General features: G+C 42.8%; 1 protein-coding gene across 1 annotated transcript in view; it reads left to right on the forward strand.

Moving 5' to 3' along the window:
- The window catches only part of RUVBL1 (RuvB like AAA ATPase 1), a 39,627-nt gene that overhangs the window by 5,032 nt on the left and 12,147 nt on the right, over window positions 1–22,448 (forward strand). The window contains exons 3-8 of the mRNA XM_017511953.2: window positions 5,839–5,971; window positions 14,272–14,423; window positions 17,541–17,630; window positions 18,444–18,593; window positions 20,340–20,403; window positions 21,775–21,973. Of these exons, the coding sequence (XP_017367442.1) occupies window positions 5,839–5,971; window positions 14,272–14,423; window positions 17,541–17,630; window positions 18,444–18,593; window positions 20,340–20,403; window positions 21,775–21,973 (788 nt within the window). The remainder of the gene's footprint in view (window positions 1–5,838; window positions 5,972–14,271; window positions 14,424–17,540; window positions 17,631–18,443; window positions 18,594–20,339; window positions 20,404–21,774; window positions 21,974–22,448) is intronic.

Raw genomic sequence — 22,448 nt, forward strand, 5'->3', positions numbered from 1 at the left:
TTGTGACAGTTTTGTTAAACTGTGAAGGGCCATACAAATGTGAGCTTCAGTTACCTCTCTGCAGGCAACATTAGTTTGTCCAGTGCATTTACCATTTATTTGCTTGCTATTCCTTGTATCTTAGACCTCCTTCTTTTTCCCTCCATTTTTCTGTTTCCTAAAGTAAATAATTTAGAAATTCTTTCTAGAAGCTAGTTGGTGGAAAAGTCTCTCAGGTTTGCATTCATTATGTTGCCCTTGTTTTGAAAGATAGTTATTTTGGCTATATAATTGAGTTGACAGATATTTTCTTCAGTACTGTTTCACAGTACTTCTCTCAATGTTATTTGCTCCTTTGGCTTCTGTTGTTTTTGAGAAGTCCAATTTTGAGGGTTTTGGCTTTTCTTTCTGCATGTTTTTTTATTTTTTAAATATATATTTTATTGCACTTTAGGTTCTGGGGTACATGTGAAGAACATGCAGGATTGTTGCATAGATACATACATAGCAATGTGGTTTGCTGCCTCCATCCCCATCACCTATATCTGTCATTTTTCCCCATGTTATCCCTCCCCAACTCCCTACCCCCCACTGTCCCTCCCCTAGTCCCCCACAACAGACCTCAGTGTTTGATGCTCCCCTCCCTGTGTCCATGTGTTCTCATTGTTCAACACCCGTCTATGAGTGAGAACATGTGGTGTTTGATTTTCTGTTCTTGTGTCAGTTTGCTGAGACTGATGGTTTCCAGGTTCATCCATGTCCCTAGAAAGGACACAAACTCATCGTTTTTTATGCCTGCATAGTATTCCATGGTGTATATGTACCACGTTTTCCCTGTCCAGTCTATCATTGATGGGCATTTTCTGCATGTTTTTGAGATATTTTTGGTTTTGGTGTTTTACTATGATATGTCAAAGAATGGATTAATTTTTGTTTATCCTGTTGATGCTAATTGTGCTTCCTGAATCTGAGTATTATGTCTCTGCTCAATTCTGGAAAATCGTCAGCCTTAGGAGAATTGCTTGAACCTGGGAGGTGGAGGTTACAGTGAGCCAAGATTGTGCCACTGCATTTCAGCCTGGGTGACAGAGCGAGACTCCATCTCAAAAAAAAAAAAAAAAAATTGTTAGCATTATGTCTTTAGCTATTGCCTTTCTCCATTCTCTGTGTTCTCTACTTCTGGAATTCCAGTGAGATGAAGTTAAGATTGCAGTGGTTTTCAATCTGGGACAGTTTTGCCCTCCCAGGGGACCTTTGACAATGTTTGGAGACATTTTTGGTTCTCACGACTTGGTAGGCGGTGCTACTGGCATCTAGTGGGTAGAGGCCAGGGATGCTGCTAAGCATCCCATAGTGCACAGGGCAGTTGCCATAATAAGGAATTATCTGGCCACAAACATCATGGAGCCAAGCTGAGAAACCTTAGGCCAGAGCTTCTCATTTTGGCCTCTTTGTCTTTTAGCCTCTCATATTTTTTATCTTTTTGACTCTGCCAAATTATGAGTAATTTCTTTTAGATCTTTGTTCCAGTGTAATTGTCTCTTAAGCTATGATTAAGCTGCTGATTAATCCATTAATCCAACCTATGGAATATTTTTCTCCTTTTCATTTTGAAAAGTTTGGAACCTACAAAAAAGTTGAAAGAATAGTGTAATGAACATCATACCCTATACCTAGATAGCCAGTTGTAAACGTTTTGTGACATTTCCTTCTTCTCTAGTTTATTTCTGAACCACTTCAAAGTAAGTTGTAAGGATGTCTTCCTACATGACCACGATGCCATCATCACACTCACTAAATTTAACCTTGATATTGCTATTATAGTCCCCCAATTTTTGTCAATTAAAAAATAGATTAACTAAATTTAAAAAAATTAGGAGCAGAGCCAGGGAGAGAATGGTGTCTCAGGAGAAAGGAGAACCTTTAAAGAAAGGAGTAGGTAACCATATCAACTGCGATAGAGAAATCACAAAGATGATGGAGGCTGGCAGTTCATCATATAATTCCTTGAGCAGTTAACAAATGTGCTTTCAAAGACAACGAAGTTACATTATTTTCGTGAAAAGAGAATATAGATGTTAGAAATTAAAAAACATTTTTCCAAGTCATTTCAGTTTTGGGCTTTTTAAAAAACATCAGAATATCACAATGCAATCAAAGATTACACACTGCCTAAATTGTTATAATATCTTTTTTTCTTTTTTTAAAGATGGGGTTTCACCATATTGGTCAGGCTAGTCTTGAACTCCTGACCTCAGGTGATCCTCCCACCTCAGCCTCCCAAAGAACTGGGATTACAAGCATGAGCCACTGCACCCAGCTATGTCTTTTTTTTTTTTTTTTTTTTTTGGAGACGAAGTCTTGCTTTCTTGCCCAGGCTGGAGTACAGTGGTGCAATCTTGGCACATTGCAACCTCCACCTCTTGGGTTCAGGCGATTCCCTGCCTTAGCCTCCTGGGTAACTGGGATTGCAGGTGCCTGGCTAATTTTTGTATTTTTAGTAGAGACAGGTTTTCGCCATGTTGGTCAGGCTGGTCTTGAACTCCTGACCTCAGGTGATCCGCCTCGGCCTCCGAAAGTGCTGGGATTACAGGCATGAGCCACCTGTGCCTGGCCCCCAGGCATATTTTGTTATGGCCTACCTTTTCTGCTTATGTGTAGCCTTTCAAGGGTCCTGTTTCTATGTTTGTTTTTTTTAATTTTGAGGTTTTTTTTTTTTTTTTTTTTTTTTTTTTTTTTTTTTTTTTTTTTTTTGAGATAGTTTGGCTCTGTTGCCCAGGCTGGAGTGCAGTGATCTCGGCTCACTGCAGCCTCTACCTCCTGGGGTTCAGGTGATCCTCCCAGCTCAGCCTCCTGAGTAGCTGGAACTACAGATGCACACCACCACACCTTGGCTAATTTTTGTAGTTTTTGTAGAGATGGTGTTTTGCCATGTTACCAAGGCTGGTCTTGAACTACTGGGCTCAAGTGATCTGCCCACCTCAGCTTCCCAAAGTGCTGGGATTGCAGGCATGAGCCACCACACTAGGCCCCGGTTTTATTCAGGGGTTTCTATCTAAGTGCTGTACCTTGCTGAGCTTTCCCGTATCCACAATCTCCAAACTTTCAAGGCAAGTAGTTTACTGTTCTGGATTTGTTATTATTTATTCATTTCTAGATGTTTTGTAAGAGAAGTTTTCAGTGGATCCAGTGTGCCATATTGTTAGAAGCATATGTCCTTCATTTTTTTTGATGTTACTATATCATTTTCCTCCTAGGAAATAAGAGAAGTTCTAAGCACCGTGGTATTACTTTGTAAGTTTGTCTACTCCCTTCCAATGTGTATGAAGGAATTTGGTGACTTCTGCTTAATGGTTTGCTGCAGGGTCCCAAAGTTTAGGCAACTTAACTGAGTGACAGGCAGGAATACTGCTTATTTTAGAGATGCAAATGTGTGGTTCATATGCATGTTCCACTCTTGAGGACCTCACACTGTTAATAATGAGTTTGGGTTTTAGAAAAAGGAGATATTCAGATGAGATTGAAAATAGAGATCTCTTCAACCTTCTTTTGGCAACAACCTCTTTTTTTGTGCCACTTGTCACTCACATGGGGTGAGTACAAAAAAATAATGGCTTTGGAGATTGGGATTTGCATCCTGATGCTGCTGCTTGCCATTTGACCTTGGGTGTATTGGTAACTTTTGAGTTTATTTCTTAATCTATAACGTACAAACTAGATCAAGGTCATAGGCTAGTTGGGGAGATTTGATGAGGTCTGTGTAGCACTCTGTAGTAGGTGTAGGTATAGTATAGTAGCCGTGTCATATGCTTTCCCTCTTTAAATAGAGGAAACGGATACATGTGAAGCATTTTTTTAACCAAGTATTTATCATATTTTAATAATCACTTCTATATTAGGTAAAGGGAGGGACGGTGCCATGGAATTGGATGTGGTCACTGTCTTTGAAGTTCAAAACTGAGGGTAGGAAATTGGGGCTGGCAGAGATATAAGGAAGAGAAAGAGGTGACTGGGAAGGGAGTGGAGTTTAGGTAGGTGGTGATCCTGTCCAGCCTATAGCCCCATGGGGAGTCTGCTGTTACTGTGCTGCTCCTCTCATTGTGCTCTTTCACGTTCCAGAGATTTTTTTCCTTTGCACTTAGAAGAATACCAGTTTTCAAGGTGTCAGCCTTGGGCTCAGAAGTGCAGGTGCCTAACGAGACGGGCAGCGGGGATGAGGGAAGTGGCTGGGTGCACTGTGGAGTAGCTGCTATCAGCCCCAGGTGCTCAGCCTTGCTGAAGGTGACCGTGAGACTGCAGGCCAAATGGAACCAGGTTGTGGGCAATGAGTTTGGCACTTGTGATCTAGCCTGGCACTTTAGTACTTTCATTTGACAGATGAGGAAATGGGGCACCTGAGATTTGCTAAGTGCCAAAGGTCACACTGAAAATTAGTGGCAGAACCAGCACTAAATCTTTCTGTTCCTGGCTAGTGCATTTTATGCTATACTATACGCTGATTCTCTACCAGATTTTACCACCTCAAAACTATGACCAAAAGGGCGTAGAAAAGAAAATCTGAGAGGAACCTTGACTGTTAATTTTAAGACACTGTCTCAGAGTTTCACTTTGTTCTTTAGTAACAAGCTTGTTTTCTTCCTTAGCCCATGCACCTGGGGAGCTGGCCTTACCCATGCTGCTGTTTCAGAGTTGAGAAAAGATGAAAGTGGCATTCAGAGGCCGTGGCATTGCCCAGTTCTGTACCAACTTTAAAGCATTTGCTTGTCATACTTGACATTTGACCATACATCTGTGAAGCCTGGTTCTATTTAGCATTTGCCATTGTAATTATCTTACCAAAAGTCAATTTGTGGTTCATACTTAAACCACAGGACGTATTTAAGTGTAACTTGTTAAGAACAACTCATAGCTTCAGAATCCTACTTGATGTATCCTTCTTCACTCTTTGTGGGCTACGTAACATAAAATGAACATCAATTCATTCATTCTTTCTTTCTTTATTTCTGATGGGTTGTAGATTGGTGTTTTCCTGTAGTTGTAAAAACAGAAAGCAGGTATCTCAAATATCTAGTGGTATATTCTGGGCAATTAGGTCAAAGCCATGTATTGATATTAAGGGAACAATTTTGGATGACTGTAAAGTTGGCCCTTCGTATCTGTGGGTTCCTCATGTGTAGAATCTGCCAACCACAACAAAAATATTCAGGAAAAAAAAACCAAAAAATAAAAATACAATACTAAAAATAATACATATTTTAAAGATACAATGTAACTATTTACATAGCATTTATATTAGGTATTGTATGTAATCTAGAGATGATTTAAAGTAACAGGAGGATGTGCATAGTTTACATGCAAATACCCTGCCATTTTATGTCAGGACTTGAACATCCGTGGATTTTGGTATCCAGTCCCCAAGGATACTGAGGAATAGACTCTTCTAAGTATGATAATATGATCTTTGGAGTCCTGCTGCCAGAGGTTAAATCTGCACTGCATTTTCTGCATCATAGTACTTGTGTTATTTAATGTCTCTCAGTTTCTCATTTGTTAAATGGGGAGAATACTAGTGTCTACCTCATAGGCTGGTTGTGAGGGTCATGTGAGGCATTTGGAGTTGGGCCTGCGCTGGGTAAGTCTGAGTGAATGATACCTTGTAATTATGGGGATGATTAGAGAGGCCATTTATGATATAAATTGACTGTCCTCAAAAGTCATCAAATGTTTATTGTGTGAAACATGCCAAACGGTAGGACTAGATGTTTAGTGTTCCTGGTTCCTGGTGGTTCTGTAGCATGTGTTTCTGAATTGTCATGTTTTCAGGACTGTGAACTGTGTTTCCATTGCTTTCTTCTATAGACGGCTTTGGCTCTGGCTATTGCTCAGGAACTGGGTAGTAAGGTCCCCTTCTGCCCAATGGTGGGGAGTGAAGTTTACTCAACTGAGATCAAGAAAACAGAGGTGCTGATGGAGAACTTCCGCAGGGCCATTGGTAAGTAGTGTCACATTTGTGGGAGGAGTTGATCTCCCTTCCTGAAACCTGTGCACCGAAGCCTCTTTGTGGTGAAGATGCCTTTATGACTGGTATTTGTGGCACTGCTATTTTTCTTTGGCATTTAGTAGTGCATTACTTTTCAAACAAAACAAAACCCCAGCTTTTCTAATTGAAGTACATTAGCAACTGGAGCAACTATGGACCCTAGAGTGAGCTTGGGCTTCTTCATGTAATAGATGTGTCTAAAAGTGTGTGTGTGTGTTTTTTTTTAACGAGTCATATTTTCCTGGAAGCCTTATTTTGCCGTTAGAGATGACTATCCACTGAAAAGGTTTTGGACTCAAGCTGGAATCTTTGTGTGCCGTGTGGCCAGAATGCCCCTGGTCCTGGATGGCGAGCCAGAAGAGTTGTGGCCTGTCATAGAGTGAGGAGACTGTGTGGGACTGGCAGAACTTTGAGGCTTATGGTGCCAAACTCCTAGGGCCTGTAGCTATCATAGTGAGTGCCTGTGATAAACCAGGCCTTCCCTCCTCTGAGGGGAGATTATCAATGACATTTCGCAAACAGTCTCAGGAAGTTAAATAACTTGCTAATGACCCAGTTAGTAAGTGGCAGAACTAGTTTGATCCGACACCTGTCTCATTTCTAGAGCCGTTGCTCTGAAGATTTGCTCTGAGAAGAAAATGTCTTCTTTCTCGAATTGCCTTTTGCCAGCTGGGACTTCTGGGGCAGTCTCTGGCCCCGTTTCTGCTGGTACAGCACTGGGAAAATCCTAGTTTCCCTCAGATCTGCTTATGGAAATAGCTTCTTTCTTTTAACTGTTGCATTAAAGTCCAGTTATTAAGTCATTTCTGTTTTTTGAACATTTTTTCATCTTTTACTCTTAAAAACAAGGCTGCTAGGAACATGCTTTTATGTGTCTCCGTGCACATGTGTGAGTACGTGTCTAGGATTTGCCTGCTGAGTTGTGGGTTATGAACACTAGTCAGAGTGCTTGTACCAGTTTCCAGGCTCTTTCATTGTCAAACCAAAGTAAGTATTCTTAAGAAGGAAATTTACCAGAAAACTTTGAGGAAATGATGAAACTTTAAGACTGATGGAGTTTAGTTTTGGAGTAAGATCAGGTAGGGCTATAGGCCATGGTTAAGGCTTTGGATTTTACAATGAACAAAAGGAGAAGCAGTTGGAGAGTGCTGGTATCTGGGCTCTGGCTTTGCTTTTACCAGACCCCTCTGGCTGGGGTGGGAGTGGGAGTAGGCAGTAAGGAGGGTAAGGGCAGAGAGGAGTCTGAGCAGGACAATGTGGTGACTTGGACCAGCGTGGTGGCAGTGGAAGTGCAAAGTGGTTGGATTCTGAGTAAGTTTGCATGGTAGAGCTGACAGGATTTCTTAAAGGGTTAGATGTGGGGCTAAAAGAAAGAGAGGAGTAGAGGAAAATTCCCAGGTTTGGCCATTTTTGGAGATGGGGAAGAATGGGAGGGAGCAGGTTGGGTATTTTACTCAGTGTCTCCCAGGGATACAATGGTCAGTGTTTATCTTTGTAGACACAGTTCCTGGCATATAGTGGACACTCAGGAAAGTTATTCTGAGTGAGTGAAAGAAGTGGGTAGACTTTGAGACAGTTAGGAAACAGAAGTCTTTAGCTAAAAAATATGCCTGGCCAGCTGGGCACAGTGACTCACACCTATAATCCCAGCACTTTGGGAGGCCAAGGCTGGCAGATCACGAGATCAAGAGATGGAGACCAGCCTGGCCAACATGGTGCAACCCCATCTCTACTAAAAATACAAAAATTAGCTGGGTGTGATGGTGCGCACCCGTAGTCCCAGCTACTCAGGAGGCTGAGGCAGGAGAATCGCTTGAACCGAGGAGGCAGAGGTTGTGGTGAGCCGAGATCGTGCCACTACATTTCAGCCTGGTGACAGAGTGAGATTCCATCTCAAAAAAGAAAAAAAAAAAAAGAAAGAAAAGAAAACATATGCCTGGCCTATAGACATATGTTGTTTAGTTTATAAAGTATTTTTTTTTTTTTTAAATCAATTTGAAGCTAGTTGTCAATGTTTAGCAATAGGAAAGTGTCATCAAGTGGTCATTTCTGCCTTCTTGAAGCAGCTTTTATTCTCACAGCCACAGCGGGTGGAGCTGAGTGGGTCCTTCTGACCAGGTCCCCTTAAGCATTGACGTTTATGGCTATGATAAACCAGAGAGATTATGAACTGTGTCCAGAGGCTAAGTTTTATGTTACTTTCAATAGATTTATTTTTATTTATTTATTTATTTTAACATTTCCTCACTGCCATGATTTGAATATTTTTAAAACTGCGAAGTATTTCTGACTGGAAATATTTTATTTTTACCCTGAAATATTGGATTTTTTGGGTGCCTATTTTAATTATTTTATTACGTTTTAGAGCCATTGGTCTCACTATGTTGCCCAGGCTGGCCTTGAACTCTTGGGGCTCAAGTGATTCTTCCACCTCAGCCTTCCAAGTAGCTGGGGCTACAGCACACACCATCATGCCTGACTTTGGTGCCTACAGTATTTAAGTTATTTATTTTAAAAACATTTTTCAATTTTAAAATTTAGAGACAGGGTCTCACTCTGTTGTCCAGGCTAAAGTGCAGTGGTTTAACCATAGCTCCCCACAGCCTCAACTCCTTGGGCTCAAGAGAGTCTCCTGCGCCAGCCTCCCAAGTAGCTAGGACTGCAGGTGCATACCACTACGCCCAGTTAATTTTTAAAAAATTTTACATAGGCCAGGTGTGGTGGCTCTTGCCTGTAATCCCAGCACTTTGGGAGGCTGAGGCGAGTGGATCATCTGAGGTCAGGAGTTCAAGACCATGCTGTCCAACATGGTGAAACCCCATCTCCATTAAAAATACAAAAAATTAGCTGGCATGGTGGCACATGCCTATAATCCCAGCTACTGGGGAGGCTGAGGTAGAATTGGCAGAACCCAGGAGGAGGAGGCTGCAGTGAGCCAGTATTGTGCCATTGCACTCCAGCCTGAGCAACAGAGTGAGACTCTGTCTCAATAAAAACGAAAACAAAAATAGGCCGGGTGCAGTGGCTCACGCCTGTAATTCCAGCACTTTGGGAGGCTAAGGCCAGTGGATCACGAGGTCAAGAGATTGAGACCATCCTGGCCAACATGGTGAAACCTCGTCTCTACTAAAAATACAAAAATTAGCTGGACTTGGTAGCGCATGCCCGCAGTCTCAGCTACTTGGGAGCTTGAGGCAGGAGAATCGCTTGAACCCGCGAGGTGGAGTGAGCTGAGATCGCGACGCTGCACTCCAGACTGGTGACAGAGCGAGACTGTCTCAAAAAAACACAAAAAAATTATGTACAGAGGCCAGGCATGGTGGCTCACACCTGTAATCTCAGTACTTTGGGAGGCAAAGGCAGGCAGATTCCATGAGCTCAGGAGTTCGAGACCAGCCTGGGCAACATGGGGAAACCCTGTCTCTACAAAAAATACAAAAATTAGCTGGACATGGTGACATGCACCTGTAGTCCCAGCTACTTGGAAGGCTGAGGTGGAAGGATCACCTGAGCCTGGGAAGTCGAGGCTGCAGTGAGCTGAAATCATACCACTGCACTCTAGGACAGGCAACAGTGAGACCCTGTCTCAAACAAAAAAAAAAAAATTGGGAGACTGAGACATGAGAATCACTTAAGCCAGGAGGCGGTGGTTGTAGTGAGCTGACGTTGTGCCACTGCACTCCAAGCTTGGGCTACAGAGTGAGACTCTGTCTCAAAAAAAGAAAAAAATTATTTTTGTATAGATGGGGTCTCGCTGTGTTGCCTAGGTGGTCTCGAACTCCTGGTCTCAAGTAATCCTCTCACCTTGACCTCGCAGAGTGCTGAGATTACAGGAGTGAGCCACTGCACCCATCCTAGTGCCTATTTTAAACAGAGATATTACAGATTTATAAAGAAGTATGAAAAACATTAATTAATTATGAAGTAAAGGCTTATAAAGTCACCACCTAGGAACAGCACAGCCAGCACCTCAGACATGTGTCCCTCCCTGGTCACAACCCCTTCTTCTCCCAGTTGGGACCCATAATGTGCCATAATTGCATGGGAATGGCTTATGTGATCATCATAACCTTGTATACCCATGTATGTATGTCTAAACCATGGGGCTTAATTTTGCCCTTTTTAAACTTTATTTAAATGGAACTTTATCTTAATTTTGCCCTTTTTAAACTTTATCTAAGTCATACTTTATGTGTTTCTTGTGTCTTGCTTCTTTAGCTCAGCATCTGTGGTGAGGTTCAGCCCATGTAATTATATGCAGTGTACTTTGTGGATTTTTACATTGTGTCCTGAGTAGCAATGGAAATGACTCACAGGATTCCTTTAAGGTTTAAAATCTTTCTGAGTATTTTTTCTTATTTAAACCTGTGCCCATGGTTTTATTTAACTCATAATATGGATGAGATGAACAGTAAGATGTTACAGCTAGTTCAAATATCTTAGTACTTTTTTTTTTTTTAATTGAGGCAAGGTCTCACTCTGTCACCCAGGCTGGAGTATATGGCACGATCTTGGCTCATTGCAATCTCTGTTTCCTGGGCTCAGATGATCCACCTGCCTTGGCCGCCCAAAGTGCTGGGATTACAGGCATGAACTACCGTGCCTGGCCCCTGAGTACTTTTAAAATGTTCTTTCTATTTACTTAAAAAATGTGTTTCTAACATTGATAAAATCTGTGAAAACTGGCTTTTACATGGGTGTATGTGTTTGCATTGCTTAAAGGTAACTTAAATGCTTTAAAATTCAGAAAAATATAGGTAAGTTACCTTGGCATTTGCTTTGTAATTTGCCATTTTTGAGGGGAGGGGACAGTATCGTTCTTTTGATGGTAGCAAGGTGAAGAGAAATTTCTTGATCCTACCAGAGAATAAAAAGACAGGCCATTGACTATCTTCAAAAAGGAACCCTGCCCATCTTCCTCTGCCTTTGAATTCCTGTGAAGTTGGGAGAGGGGGTGGGGAGGAAGCAATAAGCTGACCAGAAATAAAAAGCAGGGAGTCTGTGCTATTTCCTTGATGTGATGAAGGTCCCTGTCAGGGATTTAGAAACCTGAGCCAGCAGATGAAACCTGTGTCATTTGTGTTGTCGTTGCCAGAGATAGCGCCAGCTCAGCCCCTTTCCTGGCTAACAGCCGGTTTCATTGTCCATCAGCCATGTCCCCTGACTGCTTGTCAGCACAGAGTAACTTCTAAACAAATGTGGGGGCTAGTGAGAGATGGGAATGTCTTTCTTCCCCTCCGTGAGGAATTTCATCCCACATTCATCTAACAGTAAATATAAGTAAGCATTCCATTTTAAGGAAATTATCACTGTGGGATATAAAAGGTTTGATTAAAAAAAATCAAAGTTCACTTTAAAGGTGTAGGATTTTCCAAGTTTACCACAATCTTCTGATACGTTTATGTTGTTTGGAAAATTTTTGTCTAAGATTAATATTGAGGAACTAAGAATTTGGTAAAGCACAAATGAAATGGGTCTTCTCTTTTGGGGCTATTCCAAAACTTCCATTTATAAGCTATCAGTTGGAATGAAGGTAGACTAAACTTTTCCTTAACTTTAATATCTGAGAGTCTTTGTCCTGGCTGGGTTTCTGGGGTAAGGCAAATGGCCCAATGATAAGATAATGACCACATTTAAAAGTGGGAAGTTACTGAGTGTACCTGACACCATAGGTAGTGTTTCTTAGTGCCATTGGAATATTTCCATATCAGAACAGAGGTAGCTTAATGGTGAGGACATCAAATCCTTATTGAGGCTCCCTGCCATCAGAACTAGCTTATGTCTCCACATTTGTGAGAATAGTTTTTCACTTGTTCTTTAGATAACTGGATCTCAACTGTGTCTGTACTTTGGAATCATGGGGAGAATTTTAAACTGATAGTGATGGCAGGGCCCCATCCTCTGAGATTTGGAAGCAAATGGTCTGGGTACAGCCAGGGCATGATTCATTATAGGGACTTCTCAGGTGGACCTAAAGATTGAGAACCATGACCACAAGGTCCAGCAGAGGTTTAGAGTAGTGCTTCCTAAACTTAGGCCATCAATGGTCTTACTTCACCGAGTCTCACTGGTATTATTTACTTAAAAAATTTTTTTAAATTAGACTTGGTAATTTTGTGCATATATATAGAAAGGTGTGCAGAACATAAATACATAGGTAGGTGGATTATCATAAAGTGAAAACCCATGAAACCAGCAGCTGATCAAAAAAGGGAATGTTGCCAGAACTCCAAAGTACCCTTCATGTTTACTCCCAGTTGCCGTCCTTCCTTTCCTAAGTTAATGGTAATCTTGATTTCTAACAGTATGCTTCAGTTATGCCTAGCTTTTAGTGCTGATGTTGAGGGTGTTATGGTGATATGGGCTGTAACATTACATGGCTGGCTCCTAGAGTTCTCAGGCCATTACCATATAAAACATGTAACTGTATCTGCAGGTTTGTTTCTTGAGTATTATTAATACGTGGTCTGCCTAATGACAACCCCTTCACCCTTAATGACTTCATTCATTCATCTATTCACTGTGCCTGCTGATGTGCTAGGCCCTTAGCTCAGGTATGGACAGACTGCAGAGGTGTAGGCAAGGTCTGCAAGTTATGGCATTGCCATGTGCTGTGCTATGCCAGTGGAAACACAGGTCGCCATGGGGAAAATTTGAAGGATGAGGAAGAAAAGAAAGATGTGTCAAAGGGGAGGGGGTGAGTTTTAAACTGAGACTGTAGGAAGGAGTTGCCTAAGCTAAAAAAAAAAAAAAAAAAAAAAAGAAGTGCTTCAGGAAGCAGAGCCATTACATGCAAAAGCATATAAGGAACATAAGATCATGTTCTAAAAATTAATTTAACAATGATTCTTGGATAATAAACAAATGTTTATTAAAGAGCTAATGTGGATGATGTTTAGAATTAGGAGAGACATTTACCTTTATTTGCAATATTCTAATATAAGGTGCTTTGGAAATTGGTTCTATTATCACTTAAAAAAATTATAGAGCAGCCAGGCATGGTAGCTCATGCCTATAGTCCTAGCACTCTGGGAGGCTGGGGTGGGCAGATCACCTGAGGTCAGGAATTCAAGCCCAGCCTGGTCAACGTGATGAAAACCCATCTCTATATAAAGTCCAAAAAAAAAATTAGCCAGATGTGGTGGCGCACACCTGTAATCCCAGCTACTTGGGAGGCCGAGGTAGGAGAATCACTTGAACCCAGGAGGCGGAGGTTGCAGTGAGCCGAGTTCTCACCATTGCACTCCAGCCTGGGTGACAGACCAAGACTCTATCTCAACAAGAAAGACAGAGAGAGAGAGAGAGAGAGAGAGAGAGAGACTGAGATTGTAGAGTAACAGAAAGAGAGAGAAAGAAAGAAAAAGGAAGGAAGGGAGGGAGGGAGGGAGGAAGGGAGGGAGGGAGAGAGAGAGGGAAGAAGAAAAATTGTAGAGCAACACATTGCAAATAATGCATGATAATTGGGTATTTCTTCTTGGGGTATGCAGTGAGAGTCAGCCAGAGGCCTACAACACCTGGGAGGGAGGGAAGAAAGAAAGAAAAATTGTAGAGCAATACATTGCAAATAGTGCATGACAACTGGGTATTTCTTCTTGGGGTATGCAGTGAGAGTCAGCCAGAGGCCTACAACACCTGGGAGGGAGGGAAGAAAGAAAGAAAAATTGTAGAGCAATACATTGCAAATAGTGCATGACAACTGGGTATTTCTTCTTGGGGTATGCAGTGAGAGTCAGCCAGAGGCCCATAACACCTGGCAGAGTGGAGTGTTCCCCACTGTTGACATAGACTCCTAATTATTTTAGTATGCCCTGCTCAGGCTTGATGGTGTCAGAGGGTGTGTAGTGAGTTTTTCCATTGGTTTTAAGATTTCCTTTAAGAGTCAGAAATGCAGGAAACAAGGCTACAGGAGTTTTGATAGCCACTGTTCTGGTGGAATAGAATAGTGTGGGTTCAGAGACTAAAGGCTAAAGCTAAATTTCACCCCCGTGGAAATGGAGCAGGCAATTTTGAGAATTATAACTTGTCTGTCTAGTTCTGGATTTGAACCCAGAAAGTTCCCTTAAAAAGTTGCATTTCTAATAGTACCTCTAATTGACATTTATATGTTTGTATTGCCTTTTCACCCATCATGACACCTGGAATGTACATTATTAAGGTTGATTTGTCAGTTCTGGTGACACAGAAGTTTTGGGCTCTCAGAATAAGAGAGAAGATTCTGCCTCTCACCATGGCCCTTCTGCCACCTCTTCCAGGGCTGCGAATAAAGGAGACCAAGGAAGTTTATGAAGGTGAAGTCACAGAGCTAACTCCGTGCGAGACAGAGAATCCTATGGGGGGATATGGCAAAACCATTAGCCACGTAATCATAGGACTCAAAACAGCCAAAGGAACCAAACAGCTGAAAGTGAGTACATGTTTGTGGCTGCTTTTCTCTTGACTCTTCCAGCACTGCGTGGCTTTGGGCAGGTGTTGTAACCTGTCTACATCCCAGTCCCCTGACCTGTGCACTGCAGGTATTGATTTCTCACAGAACTGCTTTAAAGCAGTACCTAGCATAGGGCTTGCACATAGGAGGACTCAGGGAAGATAACTGTTTTCTTAGTAACTCCTAGGAAACTATTCATGTTAAAATGTGAGCTGTGTGGTTAAGTCAAGAAACTGCCTCTGCCATCCCATGTTCCATATTATGACCATGTGTCAAAGACCCTGGGCCGGGTCTGAACCTGGGCATTAATTTTTCTAGTTATCAGTGCACATGCTCATAGAAAGAAACAGCATTGAGTAATCAAATAAGAGTTGTATAAAGATGATGGATGGACTTCCTAGGGGCCACACACAGAATCCTGACTGGAGTTGCTTGTGTCAGGAACTTGTCATCATTTCAGTGGTTGGTTCTACTCAGTACAGGGCTTTGTGGAGAGGCCAGAATGATGACACTGGATAGCCCTCAAAGGCACTCCTCAGCCACCTGTCCTGTAAGTCTTTAGGATGGAGGCAGTAGAGTTCCCAGGGGAAGAGCATGAGCTTTGGAGTCTAAGTCCTAAAGGAAAACCCTGGCTTTGCTACTTAAAACTGTGTAGCATTAATCTCTGAGTAGTAGTTTCTTTATCTGTTGAATGGGAATAATAATTGTCTGTCTTTCAGAGTTATGGCTTTGGTCGTGGCACCTAGTTACCTAATGAATGATAGCTGTTAATGTTATCGTGAGAGCCTTCACTTAGAGAAATGGAGCAGTCCAGATTTTAGGCTTTGCCTTATTATTATTAATAAATATTATCATTATAGCTCTCATTTATTGTATGTGCCAGGTCTTGGACTAAGTGCTTCAACAAACATTTATTGTTATTCATAACTTTATATGTGTATATGTTTGCATGTGTGATTGTGTGTATGTATAATTTCCCTCATGTTACAGAAGAAGGCTCATAAAGAGGTTACATGGTTATCCTGAGATCATCCAGCCAGTCAGGTGGCAGAGCTGACCCTCTGAGCCCTAAGCTTTGTGCTGTCTGCCGGCCAATTTGCTGTGTGACCTTTGGAAGTCAGTTGAGCTCTCTGGGACTCAGTTTTCTCATCTATAAACTGCAGGAGATTGACCATATAATTTCTCCATCTTTATTCTGTTCTACGATTTTATGGTTCTTTGATTTTCTAAGGTTGTTTCTTGGTCACTGCTTTATGGAGATCGTAAAAATGTCACTTCTTCCAAGGGCCATTTTTCTTTTTCCTAACAGGGTTTCCATCTCAGGAGCTTGCCTCTGCAAATATCTCTTTTATACCTACCCCTCTTCACTTCCATTCTGAATTAATTAGATTTCTCAGTAGCATCTGCCACCTTTCCAGTAATTACATCTTCAGTCAATTCATTTGGGAAATTAACCGGTATAAAAATGCTTGAGGCAAAAAGGAAGTATATTCTCCAATGTAGGACAGATAAAATAAGGGATATAGTTTAAATTTCACCTATTTGTAATGCTACTTTGTACAGTTTCTTTACAAAAATAATGTAGAGAAGATGAAATTTTTCTTCCAAAATGAATACTTTTAGGTACTTTTAGAATATGTACAAAATATTTGGTTAGAAGGGGCTCAAATACTTGGTGGATATTCAAGTCTGAAGGACTCTTCTGAGTCCTAACAAGGAGAATGCCATTAGTAATCCTGACCCCTTACCTGGGGATCTTAGCCACCATTGTCTTTAGGCTCCCAGGCTCCCAGCAGTTCTGCCAGGGGCTGCCTGTCCCCACCCAGCCAAGGAGAGGCAGAGCCCTGGGTTTGCTGCTGCGGTGGTGGTTTTTTAAAAGCTTTATTGAGATAGCATTTTAAATAAAATTCACCCATGTTAAGTATACAATTTCAGGAATTTTAATGTATTTTCACAGTTGTACAATCACCACAATCTTAATTTCAGAACATTTTCATCGCCCCAGAAAGAATCCTCCTGCTCATTTACAGTCATTCCCACTATAGCCCTCAGCCACTACTAGTCTACTTTCTGTTGCCTTCTTTTGAACTTTTCATATAAATGGGACATACAGTGTGTGGTTTTTTTTGTATCTGGCTTCTTTCACCAAGCCCTGGGTTTTTACTTTTTAATTTTGTTTGGGGAAAAGTCCAAGATTTTTTTCACCATAGCTCTGTTATGTAACATAACTCTGCATGAGCTGCAGGAGATCAACCATGAAGACCTGGAGAAACTTGTGTTTAACTACAGAATCCTTACAAAGGCAGCTATCCTAGAATATTAATCACTGAGGGTCACCAGAATCTAGAGAAAAGTAACAGCTCCTCAAATCTGCTTATTTCCTTTCCTGGAGCTATAAACAGGCAGGCCCAAGAGCACAAACTCTGAGATTGAATCAAAAGGCTTGGGAAAGATTCTGGTTTATGCTTTTCATTGAATTACTGTATACATCTGTGATTGCACCTGGGTGCTGCTGTATAGATGAGCAAACTTAGGCTCTAAGAACCTTATCCAAAATCATAGGCCCTGCAAGATGCTAGCCTTGAGATTGCTAAGCAGGTGCTGGCAGGTGCTTTAGTTGTGGAAAGTTCCACACCCCCACCCCCCCGAGGTGAGGCAAATGAAGGAGTGAAGCAGGGATGATGATCTCAAAAGGAGTGATAGGGCCTGTGGTCCTGTGGACAGTGTGGGCTGGGCCCATCTCAGGGCAGCCAGGACCATCCTTATAAAATCCCTGCTGCCAGTTTACAGCCTCTGGAGTCAAGTGAAAGAGGAGAGTAGGTGTCCCATGTGTCCCTCTTGTGCCTGTCATGTAGGGACACAGGCATGCTGGTCCCCTTCCTCTCTCCCTGGTGTGGTTAGTCCCCCAGCCAGTCTCTCATGTACTCACACATTCACACTCCTGCAGGTCCCAGTATACATGCACATGCAAAACATTCTCCACACACCTGCTAACTACCTCAGATCCCTTATGGAAAGGCACCTTACAGGGTGTCAGAAGGAAATGGAATATGTATTACACTTCTCCGATTTACTTTTTTTTTTTTTTTTTTTTAGCTGGATCCCAGCATTTTTGAAAGTTTGCAGAAAGAGCGAGTAGAGGCTGGAGATGTGATCTACATTGAAGCCAACAGTGGGGCCGTAAAGGTAATGCCTTCCTTGGGACACAACGTTGTCCCTTATTTGTTTGGCAGGAGAAGACCTAGGCGACAAGAGAGTTGCTTTCTTCAGAGGGTGTGGGGTGTGTGGGGAGGGGCTGGTGTCTGTTGTGAGGCTGATGGAAGGTCAATTAGTGACCCTTTATGTATAATAAAGTTTGCCTTCCCTTTATCTTCATTCTTTAACCTTCTCATGATTAAAACAGACAGTCTCTTAGAAAAAATACTAAAACTGGTTTAGAGGGGGAGGACAGGATAAGAAACCAAAACAACTTTAGTCATTTTCAAATTGAAATGTGCAGTGTATTTAATCTTCCTTTTATCTCTTTGGTATTTTCTTCCCAAGATATATGCATGTGGGAAGGAACGCTGCATTCGTTGGCATTCTTTTCTATCTGATTTTCAGGGTCCTGTACAGTGTTCCTCACTGTTTAATGGATGGGCATAATACTTCATATCATACAATAAATCACCCACCTACAAAAGAGTCTGAGCAGCTCCTCCGCCTCCAGTTAATCTACTGGATTTGCCCTTTATCAGGATTGCATACAGTTAAAAGAAAGAAGGGGAAAAGGATTTTGGGAGAAAGTATCAGGTGTTTTTCAACCCAGTTTTTGGAGCTCAGTGATGAGCAGATAGCTCCCTTCTCTTGGCAGCAGGGGAGTGGGGCATATTTGGAGTTTGTCAAGTAAGCTGTCAGGCCCACTGTGGGAACTGAGACCTTTATCTTACTTAGCCCTGTGCCATTTGGGGACTTGGCAGTGAAAACTCACCAGGCACTCATATTTCTCTCTTTTTGCAGAGGCAGGGCAGGTGTGATACCTATGCAACAGAATTTGACCTTGAAGCTGAAGAGTATGTCCCCTTGCCAAAAGGGGATGTGCACAAAAAGAAAGAAATCATACAAGATGTGACCTTGCATGACTTGGATGTGGCTAATGCGCGGCCCCAGGTACTGCTTCGATGCCTGTGTGACCTGGCACACTAGCCCTTTTGTATGTGCATAGAGGTCTGGGAATGAATTGTCAGAGTCTTGCTGCCTATCTTGAGGCAGACGGTCCTTTTCTATCTGTAATGTTCAGCAATTAACATCGACATGAGCTACGAGGGACTCCTTTGTTCCCATTCAAATGCTCTAGTCACAGATGATTTCATGTGTATTGTTTCTTATCCCAGCCTAGCCTCTGGCCCTGAGCTAGCCAGCTTCCTCTGTGGCTTTGCTCCAGCAGTGGGCTCACGCCTGGGATTCTCTGGGTGTTAATGGCAGGAGGGCAGGAGAGTTCTATGAGCCCTTTACAGGATTTCAGAAAGCCTGACAAAGCTCTTTCTTTCCCCCTGCTTAGCAAAAGCCACAGTTTTTTTAAGCTTTGAGCTGGTACTGTTGTCTGCTTCTCATGCAGATGGATACTTATACCTTGACTAATAAAATGTAGGAAAGGATTTTATCACTTTATGACACTTCTAGGAAATGTGTGATTAAAAGAAACAAGACACCAACTATTTCCTGTTGATGGTCTTCCAGTTTGGTTTCATCTTCATCCTGAAAGACACACCTCTTCACTTTTGGGGAATAGTTTTCTTATTTGAAATTTGATCCGTGAGTGTTTTGTTCCTTGGAGCTTTGGTCAAGAGATTACTGAAGACTCATCTTGGACCAACAGGTCCCCTTGGTTGGTGAAATGGCCATCCCCAAACTGACCTTCTGTGAGCCCTTGACCGAGAAGAGTGCTGGGCTGGGAGTCAGAAGTCAGGAAACATGTTGCTCCATCACTGACTGCTTGGTTGATTTGTCATTTTGGGTCTCTGAGTTTTCTGTGATTTAGGGTTCTGATTTTGAGTTTCCTCCTACCTGGCAAGGCTGTTTTGAGAACCAGACAGGAAACATTTGCTGCCTTTAGCTATTCAGCATTTAGTGAGCACCTGTATGTCCCAGGGCCTGGTAACCAACAGGTGCTCACTAAATGCTGAACAAATGACCAAACACTGACCTCTTCCTCTTGCTGACTGCACTGTTAGGAGCCTGCAGGAGGATGCAGGTGAGTGGTGAACCTGCTGTGGAGTCAGCCATTCCACAGGGACAGGCCCGTAGACTGAACAGCTCCAGGTTAAGTAAGGGCTAGGCTGATGCGAGCCTGTGGCCAAATCTAGTGAAAGGAGGCACGGCAATATAATCATGGTATGTTTATACTTACTCTTATAGTCCGTGTGTCCCCAAAGGCACGGGAACATTGGGAGGAAGTCATGAGTCCGTTTAGGGTCGATGCCCCCCAGAGGGCATTTGACTTGAACTTTAATGACTGGGAACTTCCTAGGAAGGAGAATCGTATTCCTGAAAGATGGAATAGATTTTGCAAAAGCATTGAGTCATAAAAGAGCTTTGGGGTATCCAGGGCAGGGCTCATGGTCTTGTATGGTTAATCAAGGAGCAAGGGATTGGAAAAAGATAGGGCTGGAGAAGGAGGCTAGGCAGGTACCACAGAGCTTATACTTACCATAAAAGGATTTTGTTTGATTCTTACAGGTCCTGGGGAACCTCTAAAAATTCCTCTGTGTTTAGAAGCTCCTCAGGCTTTGAGGAGCGTTCTCCATACCTCAGGACCCCATGTTGAATTGATGAGTGGGATGCAGGAGGATGAGGCTTCTGTAGCCACCTTAGAAAGCAGCACTGACTCTGACTCTAAAGTCTTCTCTTATGCAGGGGGGACAAGATATCCTGTCCATGATGGGCCAGTTAATGAAGCCAAAGAAGACAGAAATCACAGGTAGGACAACCAGCATGGCCTGCGAGCAAGGGGCAGGGTGGAGGGCCCTGTGTTGTGAGTTGCTCTTGCAGCTCTGTGAGCACATCCACCCTAAGGAAATGCCTCAGAACAGTTCCTTCTTCCTCATAGTTCAGAGCTTGACTCTAGCCTAAGTCTCTGGTGGCATTTAGGCAGCCATACAGCACCTTTGTGTATGGCTGCCCCTCTGCAGTCACAGTTTTTGGCCCCTATGAGGCCCCAGAAATGTGGATTTGTGTTGCCTAGCTCTGCTGGAGCACAGGCTCTGGAGCCTTGTGCTGTCACCCTCCTCCCCAGTAGAGTGCAGGGCAGCTCCACAGATCAGCTCCACACACTACCCTGCCCAGTTTGCGGGCACTTCCAGAGCTCCACGAGGGACACTGCTGCTGCTCCCATGTGAACCTTTATTTTACCCTGCTGCTCTTCCTAGCTTTCCTCTTGTTGTTTTTTCTAATTCTACCTACAGTTTCGTCACCTTTAGTTGGTAGTTAAATATTAAAGCAAATATTATCATTAAAGTTTTAGCCAGGGCAGCAGTCTGAGACCTTTCTGTTCAAGTTTGTCTGGAGCAGTTTCTTTGTTTTCACACGGTTTTCGGTGTGCATCCCCTTTGGATAATTCCTGCCTTGTGCCTTTGGTGGAAGACGCTGCATCAGATCTTCCAGTTCTCTGTTTGTGAGCTGCTCCTTCCTGATGATAACACAGGAGCTGGTTTGGAAAATGAACACTGAGACCTTAGCTGGGTTGTGTAACTTTGAGAGACTCATCCCTCTAGGAGCTCTGAGATTGGGCCTTTCTTCAGAGCCTTTCATTCCTCCAAGGTTTCTGCTCAGGATTCTAAAAGCACCCACTTCCTTATTCCAGGCACTTGACTGAAAGTTAATTAACCTAAGCATTGTTATGTGGGACCAAAAGAAAGGGTCATTTACTGAGTATAGAACAGAAAATTTGCATGTGAAAATTCATTTCACCCAGGGCTCCTAAACTCCAATATCTCCCGGATCAGACAGAGCTAGATTGGGTGTGTGGGAGGTGATAAGGCATGGTAGTCTGTGAGTGTGTGTCAGGAAAGGATTCCCATGCAGAATACCCATGCAACCTTTTCACATTTAACCAAACACATCTTTTTGGGGAGGCTGCCAATTCTGTGACCTTTAGGTGTGATTATCACTGTGTTCAGATGACGACACTGAAGCCTGGAGTGGGGACACACCCTGCCTGGGGTCAAACAGCTAGTAGGAAAACTAGGCTCCCAGTGTGGGTTTGGATTGAATTTAGGCTGGGGAGAAGAGAAAAGGCAATAGTCTTCCCCAGCCTGGTACTGACTTTGCCTGCCATCCTTGCATCTCCTAGACAAACTTCGAGGGGAGATTAATAAGGTGGTGAACAAGTACATCGACCAGGGCATTGCTGAGCTGGTCCCGGGTGTGCTGTTTGTTGATGAGGTCCACATGCTGGACATTGAGTGCTTCACTTACCTGCACCGTGCCCTGGAGTCTTCTATTGCCCCCATCGTCATTTTTGCATCCAACCGAGGCAACTGTGTCATCAGGTAGGATGGCTGCCTGCCAGCCACAAGGCTTTTTTACCTTCCATCTGGGCTCATTTCTTCCTCAGGATCTCTCTAAACCCCATGAGTCAGGACGGGGATGAGGGGAGGTCATGTTGTTTTTGAGGTGAAATGTGCCAAGTGGCTTGGCTCCAGCCTCATTTCTAGTCACCAAAGGCAGCAGCTGCTCTGTCACTCATGATGAGGGTCTCTGGGGTGTAATACTACAATTTGGTCATTCAGTTGGAGTGTACAAAGGTAAGATCAGACAGGGCTAGCCTTTGATGACATTATACACGTGAACATCTTCAGTCTTCATCTGAGCTCTGGGAGGTAGGGATTATTGACGTCATTTTTCAAATAAAGAAACTGAATAGAATCATAATTTGTTCCTCATCATAAAGACAGGATAAGAACCTAGCTCCTTCTGATAATAAAACCAGCGTTTCATACTGCTGTCTTTCCATCCCCCAGCTCC

The sequence above is a fragment of the Cebus imitator genome, unplaced genomic scaffold, assembly GCF_001604975.1.
Source record: "Cebus imitator isolate Cc_AM_T3 unplaced genomic scaffold, Cebus_imitator-1.0 Scaffold457, whole genome shotgun sequence".
Taxonomy (NCBI): Eukaryota; Metazoa; Chordata; class Mammalia; order Primates; family Cebidae; genus Cebus; species Cebus imitator.